The sequence below is a fragment of the Micromesistius poutassou genome, assembly GCF_964030765.1.
Source record: "Micromesistius poutassou genome assembly, chromosome: 4".
Taxonomy (NCBI): domain Eukaryota; kingdom Metazoa; phylum Chordata; class Actinopteri; order Gadiformes; family Gadidae; genus Micromesistius; species Micromesistius poutassou.
The window spans coordinates 20,194,018-20,214,017 of record NC_140274.1 but is presented as its reverse complement, the minus strand read 5'-3'; the positions used below and the strand labels follow the sequence as shown (position 1 = coordinate 20,214,017).

The 20,000-nt window shown below is 50.9% G+C and overlaps 4 protein-coding genes across 5 annotated transcripts in view; 1 reads left to right on the top strand and 3 right to left on the bottom strand.

Annotated features, from left to right (window-relative positions):
- stx1a (syntaxin 1A (brain)) overlaps window positions 1–11,022 on the bottom strand; it is a 35,920-nt gene extending 24,898 nt beyond the window's left edge. For both annotated transcript variants that reach the window (XM_084466588.1, XM_084466587.1), the window contains exon 1: window positions 10,620–11,022. In XM_084466588.1, coding sequence (XP_084322714.1) covers window positions 10,620–10,649 — 30 coding nt within the window. In that variant the 5' untranslated portion in view covers window positions 10,650–11,022. The remainder of the gene's footprint in view (window positions 1–10,619) is intronic.
- Window positions 11,023–11,244: 222 nt separating this feature from the next.
- On the bottom strand, window positions 11,245–15,925 carry bud23 (BUD23 rRNA methyltransferase and ribosome maturation factor). The gene is made up of 12 exons (XM_084467522.1): window positions 15,774–15,925; window positions 15,526–15,563; window positions 15,219–15,314; window positions 14,884–14,966; window positions 14,360–14,456; window positions 13,752–13,848; window positions 13,609–13,659; window positions 13,413–13,498; window positions 13,266–13,311; window positions 13,116–13,177; window positions 12,321–12,410; window positions 11,245–11,645 (listed from the first exon to the last, which is right to left on the bottom strand). Exons 1-12 carry the CDS (start codon window positions 15,816–15,818, stop codon window positions 11,591–11,593), a joined length of 846 nt encoding a protein of 281 aa, XP_084323648.1. The 5' UTR covers window positions 15,819–15,925; the 3' UTR covers window positions 11,245–11,590.
- A 178-nt stretch (window positions 15,926–16,103) lies between these two features.
- dnajc30b (DnaJ (Hsp40) homolog, subfamily C, member 30b) lies at window positions 16,104–17,856 on the top strand. The gene has a single exon (XM_084466472.1). It carries the CDS (start codon window positions 16,331–16,333, stop codon window positions 17,489–17,491), a length of 1,161 nt encoding a protein of 386 aa, XP_084322598.1. The 5' UTR covers window positions 16,104–16,330; the 3' UTR covers window positions 17,492–17,856.
- A 1,323-nt stretch (window positions 17,857–19,179) lies between these two features.
- The window catches only part of sh2b2 (SH2B adaptor protein 2), a gene marked incomplete at its 3' end in the record, with an annotated part of 11,941 nt that continues 11,120 nt past the window's right edge, over window positions 19,180–20,000 (bottom strand). Inside the window, exons 4-5 of the mRNA XM_084466424.1 lie at window positions 19,881–19,921; window positions 19,180–19,324 (exon numbers count right to left, since the gene is read on the bottom strand). Coding sequence (XP_084322550.1) covers window positions 19,180–19,324; window positions 19,881–19,921 — 186 coding nt within the window. The remainder of the gene's footprint in view (window positions 19,325–19,880; window positions 19,922–20,000) is intronic.

Here is a 20,000-nt window from a genome sequence, read left to right as displayed (position 1 = left end):
GGGCCCATCAACCACCAGCCTGGAGGCTCTGGGGGGGAGAGCTCAGGAGGAGGGAGAGCCTTCCAGAAAACGGGGGCTTGGAGGAGTCTCCCCCAGGGAAGGGAAGGGGCTGGGCCCCAGCAGGCCGAGGGGATGTCTGGGGTCTGATTGGGCCTAGCGAGTGTCACCACTCAGTGCGTTTACATGACACTCAAGAAAGTCGACTTATTGGCTTAGTCCAACTATGATTGGATTACTAAGATGCATGTATACACCTTAGTCGAGCTATACTCGAATCGAATTGGCTTACTCATAGTCGAGTTAAGACGATTCATAGTCGAGCTAAGCGTGCATGTAGCCAATCGAATTGGCTTATGCGTTGATTTGCGTTCTGCGCATGCTCGAGATCTTTTCCCGGGGCCGTGAGCCGGAAGTAGAAGGAGACGATAGTCTTGTTGTTGTCGCCGCCGTCGGATAAGGGATAACGAGAAACTGCGATTTATTTAAAAAGGTGTCTGTCAAAATAAATGTTTTTTTCTCCCGACGTGTTTACGGACAATTGCAGTTGTCCAATTGAGGAGCATAATCGAGCTATGGCTTTAATCGAATTAAGCTGTGCATGTAAACGTACTGACTGAGAACCAAGGGTGTGGCCCTCTGAACTCCTTCCCTCTGAGAGGAGCGGAGCAGATGCTCCTAGCTAGGCACACACACACATTGCCACATACACACACACGTACGCTAACACACGCACACACACATACACACTTCCACATACACAGAAAGGCATGTACACCCACTGTCAGAATACATATACACACACACATACACACTAAGAAATGCACAAACACACAGGCATGTAAGCACACCGTCAGAATACACACAAACACACACACATACACACTCAGAACACACACACACACACACACACACTCAGAACACACACACACACACACACACACACAGAACACACATGCACACAGCCAAGAAGCACTGATGGTCAGAAGCCCAGTGCCATGGCGGAGACATGTTTGGCAGCGTGGCTCCTAACCTATCTGTCCACCCCCCCTTGGGGGCCCGGGGCCGGGGGCCGCTCGGGTCTGGGCCCTGGCAGGAGCAGCGCTGGCGTCATTAGGCCTCTGACTACGCTGCCAAGTGGTTCCAGGCACGGCGCCGAGAGGGAAGCAGAGAGGCACTGGCTCACACTCAGCACAGGGGGCGCTAGAGATCAGCTCTAAAGGACTCCATCACCGATTTAATGTTATGCACTTATGTTTGTTTGTTTGTTTGTATGTTTGTATGTTTGTATGTTTGTATGTATGTATGTATGTATGTATGTATGTATGTATGTTAATTATGGCCCATTGCACTCCCATTGACCATCCCTGGAAGGAGTGATCCCAGACTCTGCGTTCCTTCTGAAGATTTCTCCCTTGCTAATTTAGGGAGTTCTTTCTTGCCCTCTGGGGGGCTAGGGTGGGGGGGGGGGGGGGGGGTCATAAACACATGGCCTGTTAAGCCCTTTGAGACTGTACCTGTGATTAAGGGCTATATGAATAAAGTTGAATTGAATGGAAGCCTCCTCTCCGCCCGAGGGTTCTGCTCAGTCTTGGGTGTCACCGGGATGCTGACCAGCGCCGTCCTATGTCTGGGTGAGCCTCGCTGTCAGATCCGTACACGTTGTGTCAGTACAACACAATCGTACAATCTGGCAGCATTTGTTTTGGAGTTATTGTTACAATTGTTTGATCACTCCCTTTATGTGTGTGTTATTTATGCGTATTCGGAAGAGCATTTGCCGATTAGGATTGATACGGGGGGCGATGAACACGCTTCATTTGAAGAGCTGTGTCGATGAACGACTTTGTATGTGTAAGTGTATGTGTATGTGCTACCAGGCCTAGCTGGTGGCTATGTGCTATCAGGCCTATCTTCCCCTGGTGTACAAGTAGGAATGTCATGAATTGAAGACGAGACACCACCACAACACCATGCTGTGTTTTGTGTGTGTGTGTGTGTGTGTGTGTGGTGCCTATGTGCTACCATGCCTAGCTGGTGGACAAAGACAGCCCCCGGTCCAATCAGAAATGACTCACCGCGTCCGTGCGGGTCTGCGAGCTGAGCTGCGTTCATTACTGTAGGTCAGCTAACGTTCATCATCACGCACACGCGCCCTCACTCTCATCCACAGCCGTAACGCAACACACAACACAACACTAGGGCTGGCCGATGAATCTAATTTTGATCGCGATTTCGATTGAAGCGTCAAACGATCACCAAACTAATATAATCAAGTTTTTTTTGGGGTATATTTATTTTATTCATTAAATGTTTTATAGAAATTGCAGAACTGCTGGATACATATCTGTGCATTATTTTCGATTCTGTTAAATTTCAAAGTTCTCAGTTACCAAGTGTTCTTTGGAGAGAAATGCTGAATATTGCATCGATGTTTTCAAACTCAAAAATAATAGTCGTGATTATGATTTCTTCCATAATCGAGCAGCACCACACAACACTTGATGTTCGTGTGTCCTCCTCCCTGTGAATACAATCACTCTGTCCTATCCTTCACATGACGACTCGTGTCTCTCGCCTCCCCAGCGCTGACAAGCGGATAATGACAGCCACATTTCCATGGTCATGGTGGCGCAGGCGTGCTGCTGTCTGCGGGGGAGGGGGGTCCGCCGCCCACCCGGCAGTTACTGCTGGGTGGCGGGCGGGCGGAGAGAGCAGAGCGGAGAGCCGCTAAGGGCTGATTATGGTCCCACGTTCACGCAACACAAGGGGGTTACGGACCCCTTACGTCCTTGCGGACCCTCCTTGTTGTATCCACCGCAAGGGCCTGACGTGCGCCTCCCAAATATTGTCACCTTCCGTCGAGGCGACGCAGCCGCAAGGGCTGTGATTGGTCCGCTCACTAAAACCCGACGCAGAACCATAAAGGTTCACCACTGAGTCGAGGCGTCTGTGTGGTCGTTGCGTTGCGTGAACGTGGGACCATAATCAGTCCTCTACTCTCTGGACAGTGAGCCGTTTTCGATTGGCATCTCATCCGTTTCCTCCTCCTGGGTCACATCTACATTTACGGCAATCTGCTGACGCTTTTATCCAGAGTGACTTACAACCGTTCATTCACACATCCACACACCGACGGCGGAGTCGACCACGCAGGGCGACAGCCGGCTCGTCGGGAGCAGTCAGGGTGAGCCGTCTCACTCAGGGGACACCTCGACACTCAGGCTAGGAGGAGCCGGGGATCGAACTTTCTGGTCACCAGTCGACCCGCTCCACCTTCTGAGCTACTGTCGCCCCTGTGGTTCAGTGTTGGTAGCCGCGCCAGAGGATGAACTGAGTAAACCGTGTGTCACCCGACGTCTCCTCACAAACCAACCGAACAGAAGCAGCCGATCAACGGCAGACCAGAGTCTGGACCGTGAGAGCCTGTCGTACGTCGGGAGGGATGGAAGTAGGGGTGTAACGATGCACTCATTCGTACCGAATATTTTCGGTGCGGGTTTCGACGGTTTCGATGCACGTTTCATTTCGGTACGTAGGCCTACCAAGAAAAAAAAAATATATTTATATAATTTTTTGACTAAAGTTTTTATTGATTATCACACACTCTGTGAGTGTCTTGTCTTGTCCTGATGTTTTGTGTTGAGGAACACAATGGAAATAAGTCCTGGACTTTATTGTGTTTTTATCCTCAATTGTATTTATGTCTTTCCATTTGTGTAAGGCATTAGTTTGATACAATTTAATAAATCAAATCAAAATCCAATTGTTTGATAAAAATAAAATAATAAAAACTGCTGTACCGAAAAACATACCAAACCGTGACTTAAAAACTGAGGTACGTACCGAATCGGGACTTTTGTACTTGTGTATGTTACACCCCTAGATGGAAGTGAAGACCGGTCAATGGGCGGGGGCTAATTGACTTACAGGAGGCACACAGTGAAGTATTGGACACACGCTAATTGTTTTTAATTCAGGGAGATGGATCCTCTGCATTAGCAAGCCTTTGCTGATAGCATTAGATATCATTAGAACCAGGAAGACATTTCTCCTCGTTTCAGAACCTCCTCAAGAACAGACCGTTTACCATGGTCAATGCTATCAGGCCTAGCTGGTGGCTATGTGCTATCACGCCTATCTTCCCCTGGTGTACAAGTAGGAATGTCGTGAATTGAAGACGAGACACCGCCACAACACATGCTGTGTTAGGTGTGCGTGTGTGTGTGATTTTTTTGCGTGTGCCCTCGTCAATTTCCCTCTCACAATGCATCCCCGTCTCTCCTTATCCGTGTTCTGTTCTCCATCTCCTCCTCCCCCGGTTCCTTCCCTCTCCTCATCCCTGCAGACTCTCGCCGCTCGCTCTACAATCCCATTACAGCAACGTGCCCACACAACATGGACTCCATTACATCTCTGTCTCTCTGTCTCTGTCTCTCTCTCTCTCTCTCCCCTGAATATCAAGGCCACCCCTGGCTCCTCCCCCACCACTGTGCTCCTTGAAGTGATGGTCGGTTAAACATCGCATCTCATCAATCATCTGATTAGTCAAGATTTCATTACAGGAAATCCCTCCTTAGGACTCTGGCTGAAGCCGGATTCGTTTACACTGCGGATACAGCCTGACCCCCCCCCCCTCACCTCCACCCCCCCCCCGCCTCACCCCCACCTCCGTATCTCACCTCCCATCCTTACCTCACCTTCACCTCCCTACCTCACCTCTACCCCCCCTCCCTACCCTCCAGCCCCCCCCCCCCCCACCTCTACTCTCTACCTCACCTCCACCCGCATCCCTACCTCACCTCCACCCGCCTCCCTACCTCACCTCCACTCCCTACCTCACCTCCACCACCTGACGCGGGTCCAACACGGCCCTGCCCTGGTGGAGAAGAAGGAGGAGCAGGAGGAGGAGAAGGAAACGAGGAGCAGGAGGAGCAGCAGGTGGAATGCGGTCTGCGGGTTGTGGTAAACACCTCAGGAGGCATGCTACTACAACACAACCAGCAGTGCGATGGTGAGCATGCTCCCTGGCCCATCTCCCTGGTATGACCAGAGTCCATTAGGTGATGGAATAAAGGCGCCGTAATCCAATGGAGACAAATCCATAAAGTCTGCCTTCTCTCACCATTGAATGAAATCCGCCCTGAACTGGTCCGACGCGTGGGCGAACCCGCCCTCAATGGTCCTGCTGGTTTCAGTTATCGCTCTGAACGGGGCGCTACATGCAGCTTGCTGACTGCAGGTGGCCGGCTCTGTGTGTGTGTGTGTGTGTGTGTGTGTGTGTGTGTGTGTGTGTGTGTGTGTGTGTGTGTGTGTGGACTGTGGAACTGGAGGGGAGTGTGAGGAAGGAGTGGGGAGTGTGAGGGAGGTAGGGAGGGAGGGAGGGAGGGAGGGCAGAGGAAATGTCACAGAGCCTCGATTGAGATCTAATGACACAGGCGGGCGTCTGAGCCTGAGCTGTCCCCCCCCTTGAAGACATCCAGAGTGTTCCGCTTTGTAACCCAATGATCCACAGAGACTCTGACAGTAGCCCGCCTCTGATTGGATCACCCTGGAGAGGGGGGGGGGGGGGGCGAGACGAAGATAGAGAAGGTAGTTCATCCAAAGTCGATCTGTTGAGAGTGATAAACGAAGGACAGCCGAGGATGAGGGGGGGCATGGTCCAGGGAGAGGACCCTGAGGACCAGGTCCACCGTCAGGGAGAGGACCCTGAGGACCAGGTCCACCGTCAGGGAGAGGACCCTGAGGACCAGGTCCACCTTCTTGGAGAACCAGAACCCTCTCATCCATGCCTCTCAGACCAGAGGAGACCAGGGAGACCAGAGGGCACCTTCAGTTCTTCTTTTCTCTTCACTGTATTTATACAGAGCTAGGAGGAGCCGGGGATCGGACTAGCAACCTTCCGGTTACCAGCCCACCCCGCTCTACCTCCTGAGCCACATGCCGCCATTTCAAAAGATTGAACTGGAGGAAAGAACAAATGGTAGAAAAAAGTGAGGGACGACTCAGATGACCACCAAGGTGCCACGGTGGACTGGAAGCAGACGTGGAAGAACCGTTTGGTTGAACAGGAGATCGATACTAGACGTGGAGAGCAGACTCCTCACAACGCGTCATTATTCCGACATCGGCAGAGACGCGACAGCCAGGCAGGCGGTAAACGGTCGCACTCCTAAAAGTGTCTTTGCGGCAACAGCCGGACCAGGTGAGCCCCGAAGCTCTGTGTGAAATAAACCGTTAACATCCCCATTCGGATTCAAGTGTGGAAGCCAGCAGCTCATTCTGAAACCCGCATGTCTATAAAAGGGCCGACGCGGCCAAGTGCGCCGTGGTGATTGAATGGTTCACTGCTGTGTAAACAATGAGCCGCAGCCGGCGGTGGACGCCGGATCAGTCGCTCGCTGGCCGTGTTTGCAAAGACTGATGAGTCTTTGGGAGAATACCAGCTCGGTCACACTCAATTTATGGCTTATTAAGTGCAATTAAGCAGGCAGTGTGTGTGTGTGTCTTCATAAATACATTTGTGTGTGTGAGTGTGCGTGCGTGTGTGCGTGCGTGCGTGAGAGAGGGAGAGATGTAGTATGGGACAACACAATAAATACTATTTATATAGCATTCTAGATTTAGGCCCAAAGATCAATATTGATCCAACGTGACGTGTGCGTGTGTAGATGCGAGGACATCACAGGGCAGGCTGTCCTTCATGACCACAACACAATCCCCGCCACAGGACACCAAACGCAGAGAAGGGAAACATCGATACGGATCAGAGCCGCCCCAGCAGGGGGGGTGTATGGGGGGGCGGGGGGGCGGGGGGGTGACGGGGGTCTACAGGGGGGGCTTGAGTGGGACATGAGTGCACACACAACCTCCGACCGCCCCCGCCGCCTCTCCGCCCGCAGCGGCTCTGCCTGCTTTCAGAGGGCTGGCCCCCCCCCCCCGCTGAGGCAACCAGGAGGCGGGGGGCCGAGGGGGGGGGGGGTCAGGGACACGGCAGACGGGCTCACGAGAGGAAGAGGAGGCATAATGAGAGGGGAGAGGGAGGGCACAGTTAAAGGCACCACACACACACACAGATACAGATACAGACACACACACACACACACACACACACACACACACACACACACACACACACACACACACAGGCTCTTTTATCTCAAGCCTTCCTATTAGTTAATGTGTCACTCTAACCTCACAAAGATAGTGACAGAATGCCCACACACACTAACGGACACACACACACACAAAATACTAGGCCTGGGCGATATGGCTGAAAGACATATCACAATGTAACTTGATCATATTGATCGTTATAGGTAACTATTGATAATTTGAATGACCTAAAAAGACTATGAATTACCATGCTGGATTTAAGCACTTCTGTTTAACACTTAATATGACCTTCCACTGTTCTTCATTGATAAATACTCCAATGTCGATACAACAATGAAAAACACTCAAATATTGTAAATAAGTATGGAACCGTGTTTGTATAACAAACCCAGCTGCTAGATTTGGTGGTCCAGTCTCTTATCGATATATATTGAACATGTTTTATATTGATATTGATCAAAAGTCTATCACGATACGATCATTTATTGTTTCAATGCCCAGGCCTACAAAATACCATTCGGAAGAGGTGTACTATAATATAACAACAGCTGATTCCCTGAAGGAGCTGAAGGGAGAGCGAGACGGAGGTGTGAATCACAGCTCAATGTGTTTGTGCTCAGATGAGATCTTCACTGGTCTCCCTGATTCAGGGGAGTTCTGCTCCCTCAAACGTTCCAAGCCCTCCAGATCGTTTACGTTCAGGGCATTGAGTCACTTGAGACGCTTTGGTCCAAAGCGACTTACAAATGTTCATACACACATTCCCACGCCGACGGCGGAGTCATCCGCGTAAGGCGACAGCCAGTTCAGTCAGGGTGAGGGCGTCTCGCTCGGGGACACATCGACACTCGCTCCACCTCCCGAGTTACTGCCTATCAGATCAGTCTTACTCTGGATGTGTGATACGAACCACGTTGTAAATATAACATGAATTAAATATATGGAGCGAGGGGGGGGGGGGGTTGCATTCATTCAACGTAATCTCCGGCCGTTGAATGACTACATGAATCCAGAGTGAGTGAGGATGGACAGCCCCTCAGACAGACAGCATGCCTTCAGACGGACGGACGGGGGGGTCACCCTTACAGCCGGGACCTTTAAGTTCAGCATGACGACCTGCTAAAGCTAGACATATCTGACGTAACCTTGACGTCCGTGCTGAGACTAACCCCAACCTCTTGGGGAGATTCGGACAAAAAATCGTCACTCACAAATCATCATCACCACCACCACCACCATCATAATCACTACCATCACCACCACCACCACCACCACCATCATAATCACTACCATCACCACCATCACCACCACCACCATCATAATCACTACCATCACCACCATCACCACCACCACCACCACCACCACCGTGTGTGTGTGTGTGTGTGTGTGTGTGTGTGTGTGTGTGTGTGTGTGTGTGTGTGTGTGTGTGTGTGTGTGTGTGTGTGTGTGTGTGTGTGTGTGTGTGTGTGTGTGTGTGTGTGTAGCATTACAAGCATGACGTGTGTGTTGTTGACGCTGGCGTCTTATAGGCTGGGAGACCACCGTGGGAGGGATGGGGGGAGGGGAGGGGAGGGGGTGGGGGCGGGGGGGGAGGAGGTGTCGACTCCATAATGTCTCATTATGAGCATATGGACCAATCAGAGCAAAGCCTGCTCTCTGAAACATACACAGCATAACTCAATGGCTGCCAAGCGATGACACACGGGCACATGGGGCGACACACACACCCGACAGGCGGACCCACGCGCTCCGTGCTCGCCGGCTGCAGCCTGATCCTCCACGCAGTAGACTTCGCCCCCTTCGTCGTGTCGACAACATTGACGGAATGGTGGAACGACGCATGATATTCGCTGGCCGCCATCTTGTGAAGGCGACAATGTTTTCATAGGATTTAGGACATTAACTATTCAGAGAAAACGCGAGGGGGGAAAAAAATGGCAGATTATTAATTAGTCATGTGGATTATAATGAACAAGCAAAACTCATTCATTATTCATTTCTCTCTCAGCTGAGCAGTCAAATAAGATCATAGCATTCCACCAGCCTCTTCAAATCCAGGGGACCACATTTAACTCTTGCTATGGAGATGTTATCTTTTTTTAATTTGTTTTTTTTAGTTGAGTTAAACTACTTTGGTTGAGAGCGGCTGTGGTAAACTAGATAGTCTTCAGTTCCACTCTAGGGCAGAGCTCCAAGTATTTTTGTCGTTTCCTCCATGTCTAACATAATTTTTTAATAACGCAGGCAAATTTGAAAATAATTGCAACACACACACACACACACACACACACACACACACACACACGCCAAATCAAAGTCCCCCTGGGGCCAATTCATAGCTAGATACCGATTGGAACGGAGGACTCTCAGATTGTTTCGCCTTGCTTTCTCGTCAACTTAATCGCCACTTACACAGTTCTGACATGGCTCCATTTCCCCAACAGACGTGATATAATAGCCAATAATAAACACCAATACGCCGCATTCGCACGAATTAATTTTGCAAATCGAAAACAATTTTTGAATATTATGATGGCGTCAGTCCACTCCCCGGAATGATTATTAAACTAACATAAACCAACCCATGAATACTGGTTTATTTATTTATGATATGACACAAGCCAGCATGCCGATACCAGGGGTAGTTGGACGCCAATGCGAGGTTATAGTCTATCTATGATCCCAGCCTCACACACAGACCACCTCTTGGAGGTCTGGGGACTCTGGGGATCTTAGACCACCTCTTGGAGGTCTGGGGACTCTGGGGGTCCACCTCTTGGAGGTCTGCGGGTCTCCCAGCGGGGACTGATACCCACCAGTTGAGCGCAGTAGGCTTTATCACATATTTGAACCTCCAACTTTGACCATTTCGATTCTCGATGGATAAGTTACGTTATTTTCTGCCTGAATAACCATTCAACATGCAACTGGTAGGGAGACGCGCACTAACGGAGGACCACCGGGGCTTTGACCGTACTCCAGTGTATCCTACACGCCCATGAAGGTATAACCGGCACAATAACATGAATAACATAAAGATAATGAAGGACAGAACGGTAAACATTATGTCCCTTGTTTTTCACGTTGGCTTAATAAAGATCTCGACGCGTTTGGCGCCGTGTGGTGCGAACCATCGACGCTCTTTTGCCGGCCACTCAACCTCCCACTGGATCTGGAGCAGGAGCCGGATGGGGTTAAATGATCAGCAGCACACCATCTGATGGACTGATGTGGTTTTAGGATCAGAAGCACACCATCTTATGGACTGATGTGGTTTAATGATCAGAAGCACACGATCTGACTGAACAGGAGGACGTTATCTCACAGAGTTCAGCGTTTGCAGGCCTACTTGAATACATGTGGGAGACACAACTGTTGCGCTCTCCACTTCGCTCCAACAACTGCGACCACAGCCTGCATGCGTTTGGAGAACACGAATCTGGTCCGTCCAGTGCAAACAACCGACCTAAACCAATGCATACGCACAACAACACGCAGTCACTTACGTGCCGAAGTTCTAGCATTCGGTCCTTCATGGTCGCCTCCGGTGCCGACGCTCCTCTGGACAGTTTCCGCGTTGCCCTCCGCCGCGCTCGGAGTCTTTGTTGTTTTTTGCGGTGGTCGTGCGGTTCCACGCGCGCAGTCCGTTAAAGGCGCGTCCGACCGGGTGCGTGAGCGTCTTCTACCGGCGAGCGACCGTCTGTCTCCCCGTCCGTCTGACTGATGGGGCGGTGGGACCACTTACATCCCGGTGACGCGGATAAAAGGTGAGGCGAGGCCATTTACTGTTAACCCATTGGACACCCCGGTTTCCTTCCAAATCATCGTAATTGGCCTTATCAATATCTTCAGAAGAGTTTGTCCACTGGGATCGCACCTTTTGTCCTATATACGCCTCAAAAGGTTGACCAAATGGCTGACTTCAGTGGTATGGAGGTTGGTTGTGTTTATCGATTGAAAAGGTTAGGCGATAACGCCCAGTAGGAGTGGAATGAAGTCTCAGATTGGAGCACGATTTGCGTCTGGCGAAATAGTGACATCTGGAGGCAACGGGCGCTATCAATTCATATTTAAACAGTCACATAATGATAACGAACCCGAAGATCCCGTCGAAATAATTGAAATTCACAATGATGAAAACAAAGGTTTTTAATACAATTTGTATGCAGGAGATGGGGATAACTTCTCCCTTTAAACAGCACAGAGACATCAAGCAAGTCAAATAAAGCTCAATTACATGTTTGAATGTGCCGCTCTCGAATTGTACATCTTAAAATGTTATTTTATTTTGTATTCCACACAACATACGCTTTGCACCTTTATAGCTCTTGGATTCGTGCGGTTGCGTGGTCAATGTGTCGATCCCATAAACAAGATTGATGTGGACCGAGTTCTCACCACACATCTCCCCCAGTTTGTCAGACCTGTTTCGGACTGTGTTTTCAGACGGGACCAAGGGTCCGCCCCCTCTCCAGCGCTAGAAGCGGGGTCTCCTCTGCCGCGCCGTGTACTTGGTGTCCGCCCTGACCTCTCTGCAGAGGGGAGGGAGGAAGGAAGGGGGGAGGGAGGAAGGAAGGACATCTCAGAGTGGACACGTGCTTCAGCCGCTCTCTAACGTCGTGGCAAAGGGCTGATTATGGTCCCACGTTCACGCAACGCAACGACCACGCAGACGCTTTATGGTTCTGCGTCGGGTTTTTACTGAGTGGACCAATCACAGCCCTTGCGGCTGCGTCGCCTCGACGGAAGGTTACAATTTTTGTGAGGCGCACGTCCGGCCATTTGCGGTGGACGCAAGGAGGGTCCGCAAAGGACGTAAGGGGTCCGTGACCCCCTTGCGTTGCGTGAACATGGGACCATAATCAGCCCTTTAGTCTCCAGCAACTCCACTTTATGAGAGTGAGGTGACACTGCTACTGCTTTAGGTACTGCTGCTCTGCAATACTCCAACATCAAACGTCAGATGTGAAAGAATGGTTGCTTCAGGTTTCGCAACATAGAGGTATTTTCTAAATAAATAGACGGATGGAGACGGATGGATAGGAGAAGATGACGACACTCAATACAAGTTGAGCAGAAGAAAAGCCGACAGGACAGGACTTGGAAACTGGACTTGATAGATTCTAAGGACATGGCGTTACTTCCTTGATCATCAAGCAGACCATTTCAGATACAACGTCCCCCCCCCCCCCCCCCCCCCCACCTACCGGCCCTGTCTCCTCCGGCGTTCCTTCTTGTCCAGGATCCAGTCCTTCCCCTTCTTCAGCGACCGCCCCTTCAGGTTCTTGAAGCGCGTTCTTCAGAGTACAGCAAAAGGGAAACATTAGTATTCATTAAAGCTGTTTCAAAACACCTCCGTGTCAAAGACACACCGTTGGGATTGAGGTGATGTGCGAATGTTGTTGACTGAGTCGGCTCAGGGGCCATGTGACCTCAGCAGAACACGGCTGTAAGTAAATGGTACATGGACTGCATTTATACAGCGCTTTTCTAACCAGTGGCCAATCAAAGCTCTTTACAATACTGCCTCACATTCACCCATTCATGCACACGTTCACACACCGACGGCCATGTCAGCCATGCAGGGCGACAGTCAGGAGCAGTCAGGGTGAGGTGCCTTGCTCAGGGAACACCCCCACACTCGGCTAGGAGGAGCCGGGGATCGGACCGGCAACCATCTGTTTACTAGGCAACCCGCTCCACCTCCTGAGCCACATGCCGCCTGTTTGTGTGTATGTTGCTGACCGAGTGGGCTCAGGGCCGCGTGTCCTGAACACAGCTCTAAAACATGTTGAGGGGAGGAAAATCTGCCAGGCTGAGTTTTGAGCCAGACAGGACGACGACCCATCAGAGCGCGTTTATTCTGGGTCTCACACCTCACCGAAGGCAGGGCTGGATCCAACCTGCTCTCACTGGAGGCCGAGACCGGAGCATAAAACCGTGGCATCGTCATAGAGTCATGCGATACGAGTTCATGTTCACGAGCCAAACACCGTCAGTACCTTTGTCCTGAAAACTGGACCTGGTCCGGAACGTTCCTGTCGGATGCTTCTGATCCCAGCCCCTGGAACACATTCAGCAAGCAAAGTCAGGACAACCGAGGAGACCGGAAAACCACTCCGATATCTGGCCCAGCGCTCCGAGAGGCTTACCTTCGGGAGGACTCCCGACGCCCCGGCGAAGAGGCACAGGAAGAACCTGAGGACACAAAGTGAACGACTTCAGATGAGACGAAGTCCTCAGAGACGAGCGCAGCTCTGGGTCATGCTAGCTGAATCAAAGACTGCACAGGTACGGACTTCTTGGCCTTGCTGCTGTTGGGGTAGTCCACCACCATGCCGCCACTGAAGCCCGCCCTCATGGCCTGGGACGTGATGAGCTCCAGCTGGGGAGAAGGTCAGATCTCAGGTCAGCTCAGGAGCCACAAAACAATGGGGGCAATAGGTTTGTCAATAAACCAAACCCACACACCCACACACACAAACACACACACACCTGTTCAGAGTTCTCTGGGTAGAGCTGGAAGACTGCTCGCCCCCCCCTCGACTGAAAGAGAAATAAGGATGACATCATTTGTCACCACCAAAACAACTGATTCAGAATGAAGTTCTCGGCCTTCAACGAGGACAGGAACCCACCAGGGAGGAGTAGAGGGAACTGAAGAACACGTGGAGCCTCCTGGGAGGACTGTGGGACTTTTTGTCTGCATTGCAGAGCCACTGTAGAGCTGAAATACTGTGACACAGAAACAGAGCAGGGTTAGAGGCTAGAGCCGCTGTACAGCTAAAATACTAGGACACAGACAAACAAAGCTTAGAGGGAATGCACAAGTGACTTAAAGATCCCTTATCATGCTTTTTTAGGGTTAATAATTGCATTTGGGGGTACTACTAGAATACTACTAGAACATGCCTGTATGTTAGAAATACCCCATATTGTTCTCACACTGTTCAAGGCCCCACTCCCGAGTAGCCCAGTCTGCTGTGATTGGTCAGAACGCCTACTCTGTTGCGATTGGTCGAACGCTTTGTGCGTGCGTCAGCAAATTTGTACCCCCAAGAAGTTAAAAAAAAAAATTGCGGGTAGCCGGGAGGCACGACTTCTGCACTTCTGCCCCCCCCCCCCCACTGCAAACATGTATACATACGTCATATACCAGTAAAAAGCATGATAGCACTCCTTTAATGATGTGAGGATGAGGAACATGAATGTAACTTTAGCCTCACTCTGACGGTGGAGCCTCTACCTGATGCAGCCGTCAAAGGTGCCGGCTTTGAAAGGCATGCCCTGGCCCATGTCCCCCAGCACGAGGTCCCCCTCCACCTCTCGGTCCAGGGCCACGTCTGCAGGACACAAGACAGCGCCGGTCAGTACCGAGCCCCCAGCCTGCCCCCCCCCCCCCCCCACTCTGAGGCAGGCAGGCAGGCAGCCTACCCTGCCCCCCCCACCACACACACTCTCTGAGGCAGCCTGTCCAACAAGCTTAAGTCGAGTACGTTTATATTTGATGTAATGAAGCCAGCTTAACAAATATATTACTGTGAGCAAATCGGCTACTAGAAAACAAAATAATTCCGGTGATGAAATTTACCGTTCGTACTTCCTTGCTTGGTTATGTCTTGACATTCATGTTGTTATTATTACATATATGTAGTATACATGTTGAATAACACACTTACGCATCCAACTGGTACACAAATGTTAGCGAATACAATGTGAGGCAGATGAAAGGTAACTTGAGTGCCGGGCGCCTCGTGAACCTGAACTGACCCAGCATGGCGGTGCTGATGTCCACTCCGACCCACACGTGACCCTCCTCTGACAGGAAGTCTCCACTCAGCCCTGAGCCACACCTGGGGGAGAGGAGAGCGGTAGGAACCATGTGATCCTCGTGTACTCGGTTCAAAGATAAAACACGAACAAATGGAAGTCTGAAATTACAATTCTCCCCCCTGACAAGCTATAGATTAAGTATTATACATCCAGTATTTTCATTTTCCTCTAATAGAATGTAGTTATTCATTCATTATAGTTTGAAAATATTGAACAAAGAACGGGTTTCCCAGTTAAAATCAATTCCCTCTCCAGGTCGGTGTGTTCCTTACCCGACGTCCAGCAGAAAGCAGGGCTGTCCTTCTGGAAGGTTTAACAGCTCTACGGCGCGCTCGGACATCTGGCTCTGGATCTCCATCATTCTGGAGCTGGGATCCACGATGAGATGAGAAATACAGGACTTTAACAATAATATCACTTAAATCCTCATAGAGCAAACCAGGATTTTAAAAGGGGACATATTATACCACCAGGTGTGAGATCACACTCACACCTGGTGGTATATGTCCTCTTTAAGCATTTCATATAGATAAACAGGGTTTATCTCATCATGTATAAAGCAGCAGCATCAGCCCTTACTTCTGAGAGTACTTCTTGGCCTCTTCTTGGTTGTAGAACTGCAGTCACGTCAACCAAAGGAGATCACAAATGTCAATGATGGTTCTAGTCAAACAATGACGGTCACAGGGTACATTCAGAGGTAGATCCAAAGCTTTCGGACACGGAGATGCACATTAATACACGGTTTAAATCATAGTCTAGCTGAGAATCTGTGATGAAATGCAAATGACGTTAATCAAAAAGGACGATTCTCATGAGTCTCTCACCATCTCTGGAGGAGCCAAATGCTCCGGCCTGCGACCGCTCGCCATGCTCGGCGGTGTGTAGGACCACGGCTGGGATGAAGAGTACAGAAAGTATAATTTTAACCACTAACTAATGTTGTGGTCGCGTCTCTCCACACGTGAAAATAACTGACGTCATATGAGACGGCCGGACGTGACGTCACGACATGCGCCCTGTGCGTGTTAAAGGGACGGTCCCCTTCGGTGTTGACCGGAGGTTGGGCCAGATTAGGTAGGAAATAGGGCCAATCTGGCAACACTGGTCCCGTCCGCTGCGGTAACAAACTGGTCATACTGGGAGGGGAACAAGGACCCTGATGGTCTCGTATAAACCAAAGCACACTTTGTGTGTGAGTAATAAACAGATTAGCGATCAAACAACACTTTCGTTTGTTGTTTACTCCGCGCCTCGTTATGATTGGTCGGCTTCGACAACTACTTCCCGATCACATGGATCCTGATTGGTCTGCGGCGGACGTACCGGATACCCTGACCCGTGTTTCCGTGTTATTTCCTCCGGCCCTGGCGGCGCCGGGAACATGGCAGAGGTCAGTCAGAGGCTGAGCACCGGGGCTCCCGGGCTGTCCGCCCTGCTGCGGGCCCGGGGGCGACCCGTCCTCCCGGTCCGAGCTGCGGCTCGGTCCTCCGGCTGTGAACCCGCCGGAGCTGGAGGTCCTGGAGGCGCCGCGGAGTCCGATGAAGGTCTGTGCGAAGATAAGCCGGCTCCAAAAATCAAAACAACTTCAGACAGGCGCTCATACACTCGAAAACGTTCCGTTATAAAACATGCAACTGAAAACCGGGCACGGTGGGGTTGGATACCGCCGGGTCCCGGTGTATACCCGTTTGTAGAACTGGTCCAAGACTCGCACGTCCATAAAACAGCGTCGCACGGATCTCCCGGTGTTCAGCCGGGGGTCCGGGTGGGTCTGCTGCCTGGTAGGATGACCTGCTGGAGCAGCAAAGCAGATGTCAAGGCTGCTGCTGTCCGCTCTGAAACTTTTACCTCAGCCCAACACCCCAGAGAGTTCAGCACGCTCACCACAGGCCACACACTCAGACCTCAACCCCGTCACCTCCACCTCCTGGAGCTCCCAAGAGGCTACGGCAGCCGCCCCACCAAGGAGGCGGGGCCCCTGTACCGGAGCAGGACGGCCTACTACGACCTGCTCAAGGTGTCGCCGCACGCCACCCAGTCCCAGATCAAGACCGCCTACTACAGGCAGTCCTTCCTCTTCCACCCCGACAAGAACCAGGGCGACGAGGAGGCCGCCCACCGCTTCTCGGAGGTCAGCGAGGCGTACAGCGTGCTGGGGAACCTCGCCCTGCGCAGGAAGTACGACAGCGGCATCCTGGGCCCGGCCGACCTCAACGGCACCGGGAGGGCCTCGGCCAAGGAGGCCCCCGGCAGGCGCCCGGGGCCCCAGGGCCCCCACCACCACCACCAGCAGCAGCAGCAGCAGCACCAGCAGCAGCAGTTCTCGCGGGTCGGGGGCCGGCCCATGTTTGACTTCGACGCGTTCTACCGGGCGCACTACGGCGAGCAGCTGGAGCGCGAGCAGCGGGCGCGGGCCAGGAGGGAGTGGCTGGAGGAGCAGCGGAGGCGGAGCCTGGAGAAGTGGCGGCGGAGTAAGATGATGGAGGTGACGGTGGGGTTCCTGCTGGCCGTCGGGGGGCTGATCCTGATGAATGCCCGCTGAGGCCCTGGGTCGGAGGGGTCGGAGGCTCCAGGGAGGAGGGGTCGGAGGCTCCAGGGAGGACGGGCTGCTTTGATTGGTGGCTGATGTCGCACAACGCTAGATGATTAAAGCTATTTATTGTCGAGGTAAACGGTGGAAGTGATTTGTGTTGAGGTGTTGAGGTTGAAGACGGATGCTGTGCAGACGTTCTGCCCACAGTTGGAGTCGCGGGGATCAAAACACTGAAATCAACAGGACGAACTGGTTTATATTCACCTGCTGAATACATACTGGGTACAATGTACTGATGGGAATGGTCCTAATGGGGCTCCTTTTAATTCACCGTTCTGTCAGGAAGGAATTTATTAAACAAATAAGCTCCAATAAAAGAAAGTGTTTTTTTTTGTAATGTAATATGCTATAATGAGATGAGTTTATTCAAGTTATTATTTATTCTACACAAACAAACATAAAATACATGAAATATATATATATATATAAATATAATATATAAAAAAGAAAAATGTGCTTCATTCTTAATTCTCGTTCCTTCCAGTTCCAACTAGTGGCCTGTAGGGGGCTTTGGCGGCCATTGAAACGATGAGCTCCCTCTAGGTATCATTAGGGGGTGGTGTTCTCCTTCACTCTACCGACGTAACAGTGGATCAGTAGACAAAGGCACATCTGTTTAAAAACAAACCAACCAAGCCAAGAGCTCGCGTCATGAATCCAACCATTTTGGTTTCAGTTTCAGTTTCTCTGAAAGCCCGTGGATATCTCCACAAGAGAATTTTCGTTTTCTTTTTGAAGAGTTTTGTTAAGGTCTATAGGGAAGGTTTTTAATACGAGTTAACACTATTTTCAAGGTTCAAATGTATCGACAAACACAATGTTAACATGCTGTATTTAACAAGGAACTCCAAATTGTCATTAACAAAATAAACACACATTTTGCTACAGTTTGATCACGTTTTATTCACAGAAATATAAAGTAGAATGTCAAGTACATCACTTTGTACAAAACTGCACAGACTTTTCAAAACTCAGCCAAACAACAGAAATCAGCTCTAGTGTTAAGAAAAGAAAATGACCCATCTTCTCCGGTGACCAACCGAGGAGATTTCTTCACGGAGAATCAAATTGTACATAAATAAAACTAGACTGGAAAAAGTCATTTAAAACTGTCGAGAAATAAATACTTGTCAAAAAATAGGATTTAAATTGGCACATATAGCTGTCTCTCCACCTCCCGGTAAGTCTGACCACTTCCATCCCATAACGGGAACTACGTGACCCTGCTCAAAAAGACAGAAGCATCTCCGTGGTGCGGTCGCTCCAACTCAACTCATGTGCTCTTTGTTTGAAAGCAGGGTGTGTATATATATATATATATATATATATATATATATATATATATACACACACACACACACCTGCCTGTAACCAGCAACATTTGTAAATTCACTTGTGCAAGTTTAGCCTATCCAAAACCAAAAGAATGCTGTGAAAAGCATGTACCTCTATTCCATCTATATCTACATCAAGCCAAGGTGCGCTGCTTCTAGGTGATGGATGTGTCGCGGGACACATGGGGGGCGGGGTTCAAATGCTTTACAAAGGTGCAAAAGTTAGTTTCTTTTTCCATTGCATAAAAGTCCTGGACCCGAAGGGTCCGGTGAGGGTGTTTTTCAAACTAAAACAAAACGACTTCAATTACGATCCTCAATAGAAATCCATGGATCTTTCCAGCTCATGGCCTCATGGTTACCGTACTGTGGTCCCACTACACTGAGTCCGTCCATCCCCCCGTCTTCTGCCGGGTTTGGTACCCCGAAGCTCTCAAGGCCGCCCCCTCTAGACCCACAGGCAGTGTTGCCGGACGGGGACAGATTTCCCGCCCAATCTGGCAGCCAGGGTTGCCAGATTGGGCGGCGAAATCTGGCCCAATCTGGCAACACTGTCCACAGGGGGTCTCTCGGCTGCTGATCCCCACCGGAGGGGGGGGACAGACCCTGCGTGGGACGGGGGACGGCGGGTTCTCCCAGCCGGGGCTCGTCCATCAGTAACGAGTCCGGTTCTTAGAAAACACCCGCTCATCTATACGTTGTTAGATGAGCAACGTTTGCTACGGTCCACTGGGTAGGCTGGTAGACTGACCAATCCAGCACACATCTGGGTGGACACGCCCACCTGTGATGTCAGAAGAGGCAGATTTCCAAAACGGCTCGTGACGGCTGATCACACTCACACCTGGTGGTATAATCTGTAATCTGGGACCTGAACGTCGTCCGTCAGCTCCTCTGGACCCAGGCCAGGCCTCTGAAGGCCCCGAGACCCCCCTCAGCCCGCGGGGGGAGGGGAGAGAACCATCTGGAGCTGGAGGACCACGCCCGTCAGGCCCAGTGTTTACATGACCTCCAGCGGGGCTTTAACAACCGTCCACAGGGAGAGCTGGGAGGATATCCGGAGCAGACCCAGAGCAGCTTCACAAACACGGAGACAGAGAGAGGGGGGGGGGGGGGGGAGGGGT

Excerpts from the sequence above, each read along its gene's own strand:
- bud23 (XM_084467522.1), bottom strand. The coding sequence starts at position 15,818 with ATGGCGAGCGGTCGCAGGCCGGAGCATTTGGCTCCTCCAGAGATG. Across the intron at positions 14,457-14,883 it reads CATCAGCACCGCCATGCTGG|ACGTGGCCCTGGACCGAGAG; the intron begins GTCAGTTCAGGT and ends TGTGTCCTGCAG. Across the intron at positions 11,646-12,320 it reads CGCCGGAGGAGACAGGGCCG|AGAGGTCAGGGCGGACACCA; the intron begins GTAGGTGGGGGG and ends TCCCCTCTGCAG.
- dnajc30b (XM_084466472.1), top strand. The coding sequence starts at position 16,331 with ATGGCAGAGGTCAGTCAGAGGCTGAGCACCGGGGCTCCCGGGCTGTCC.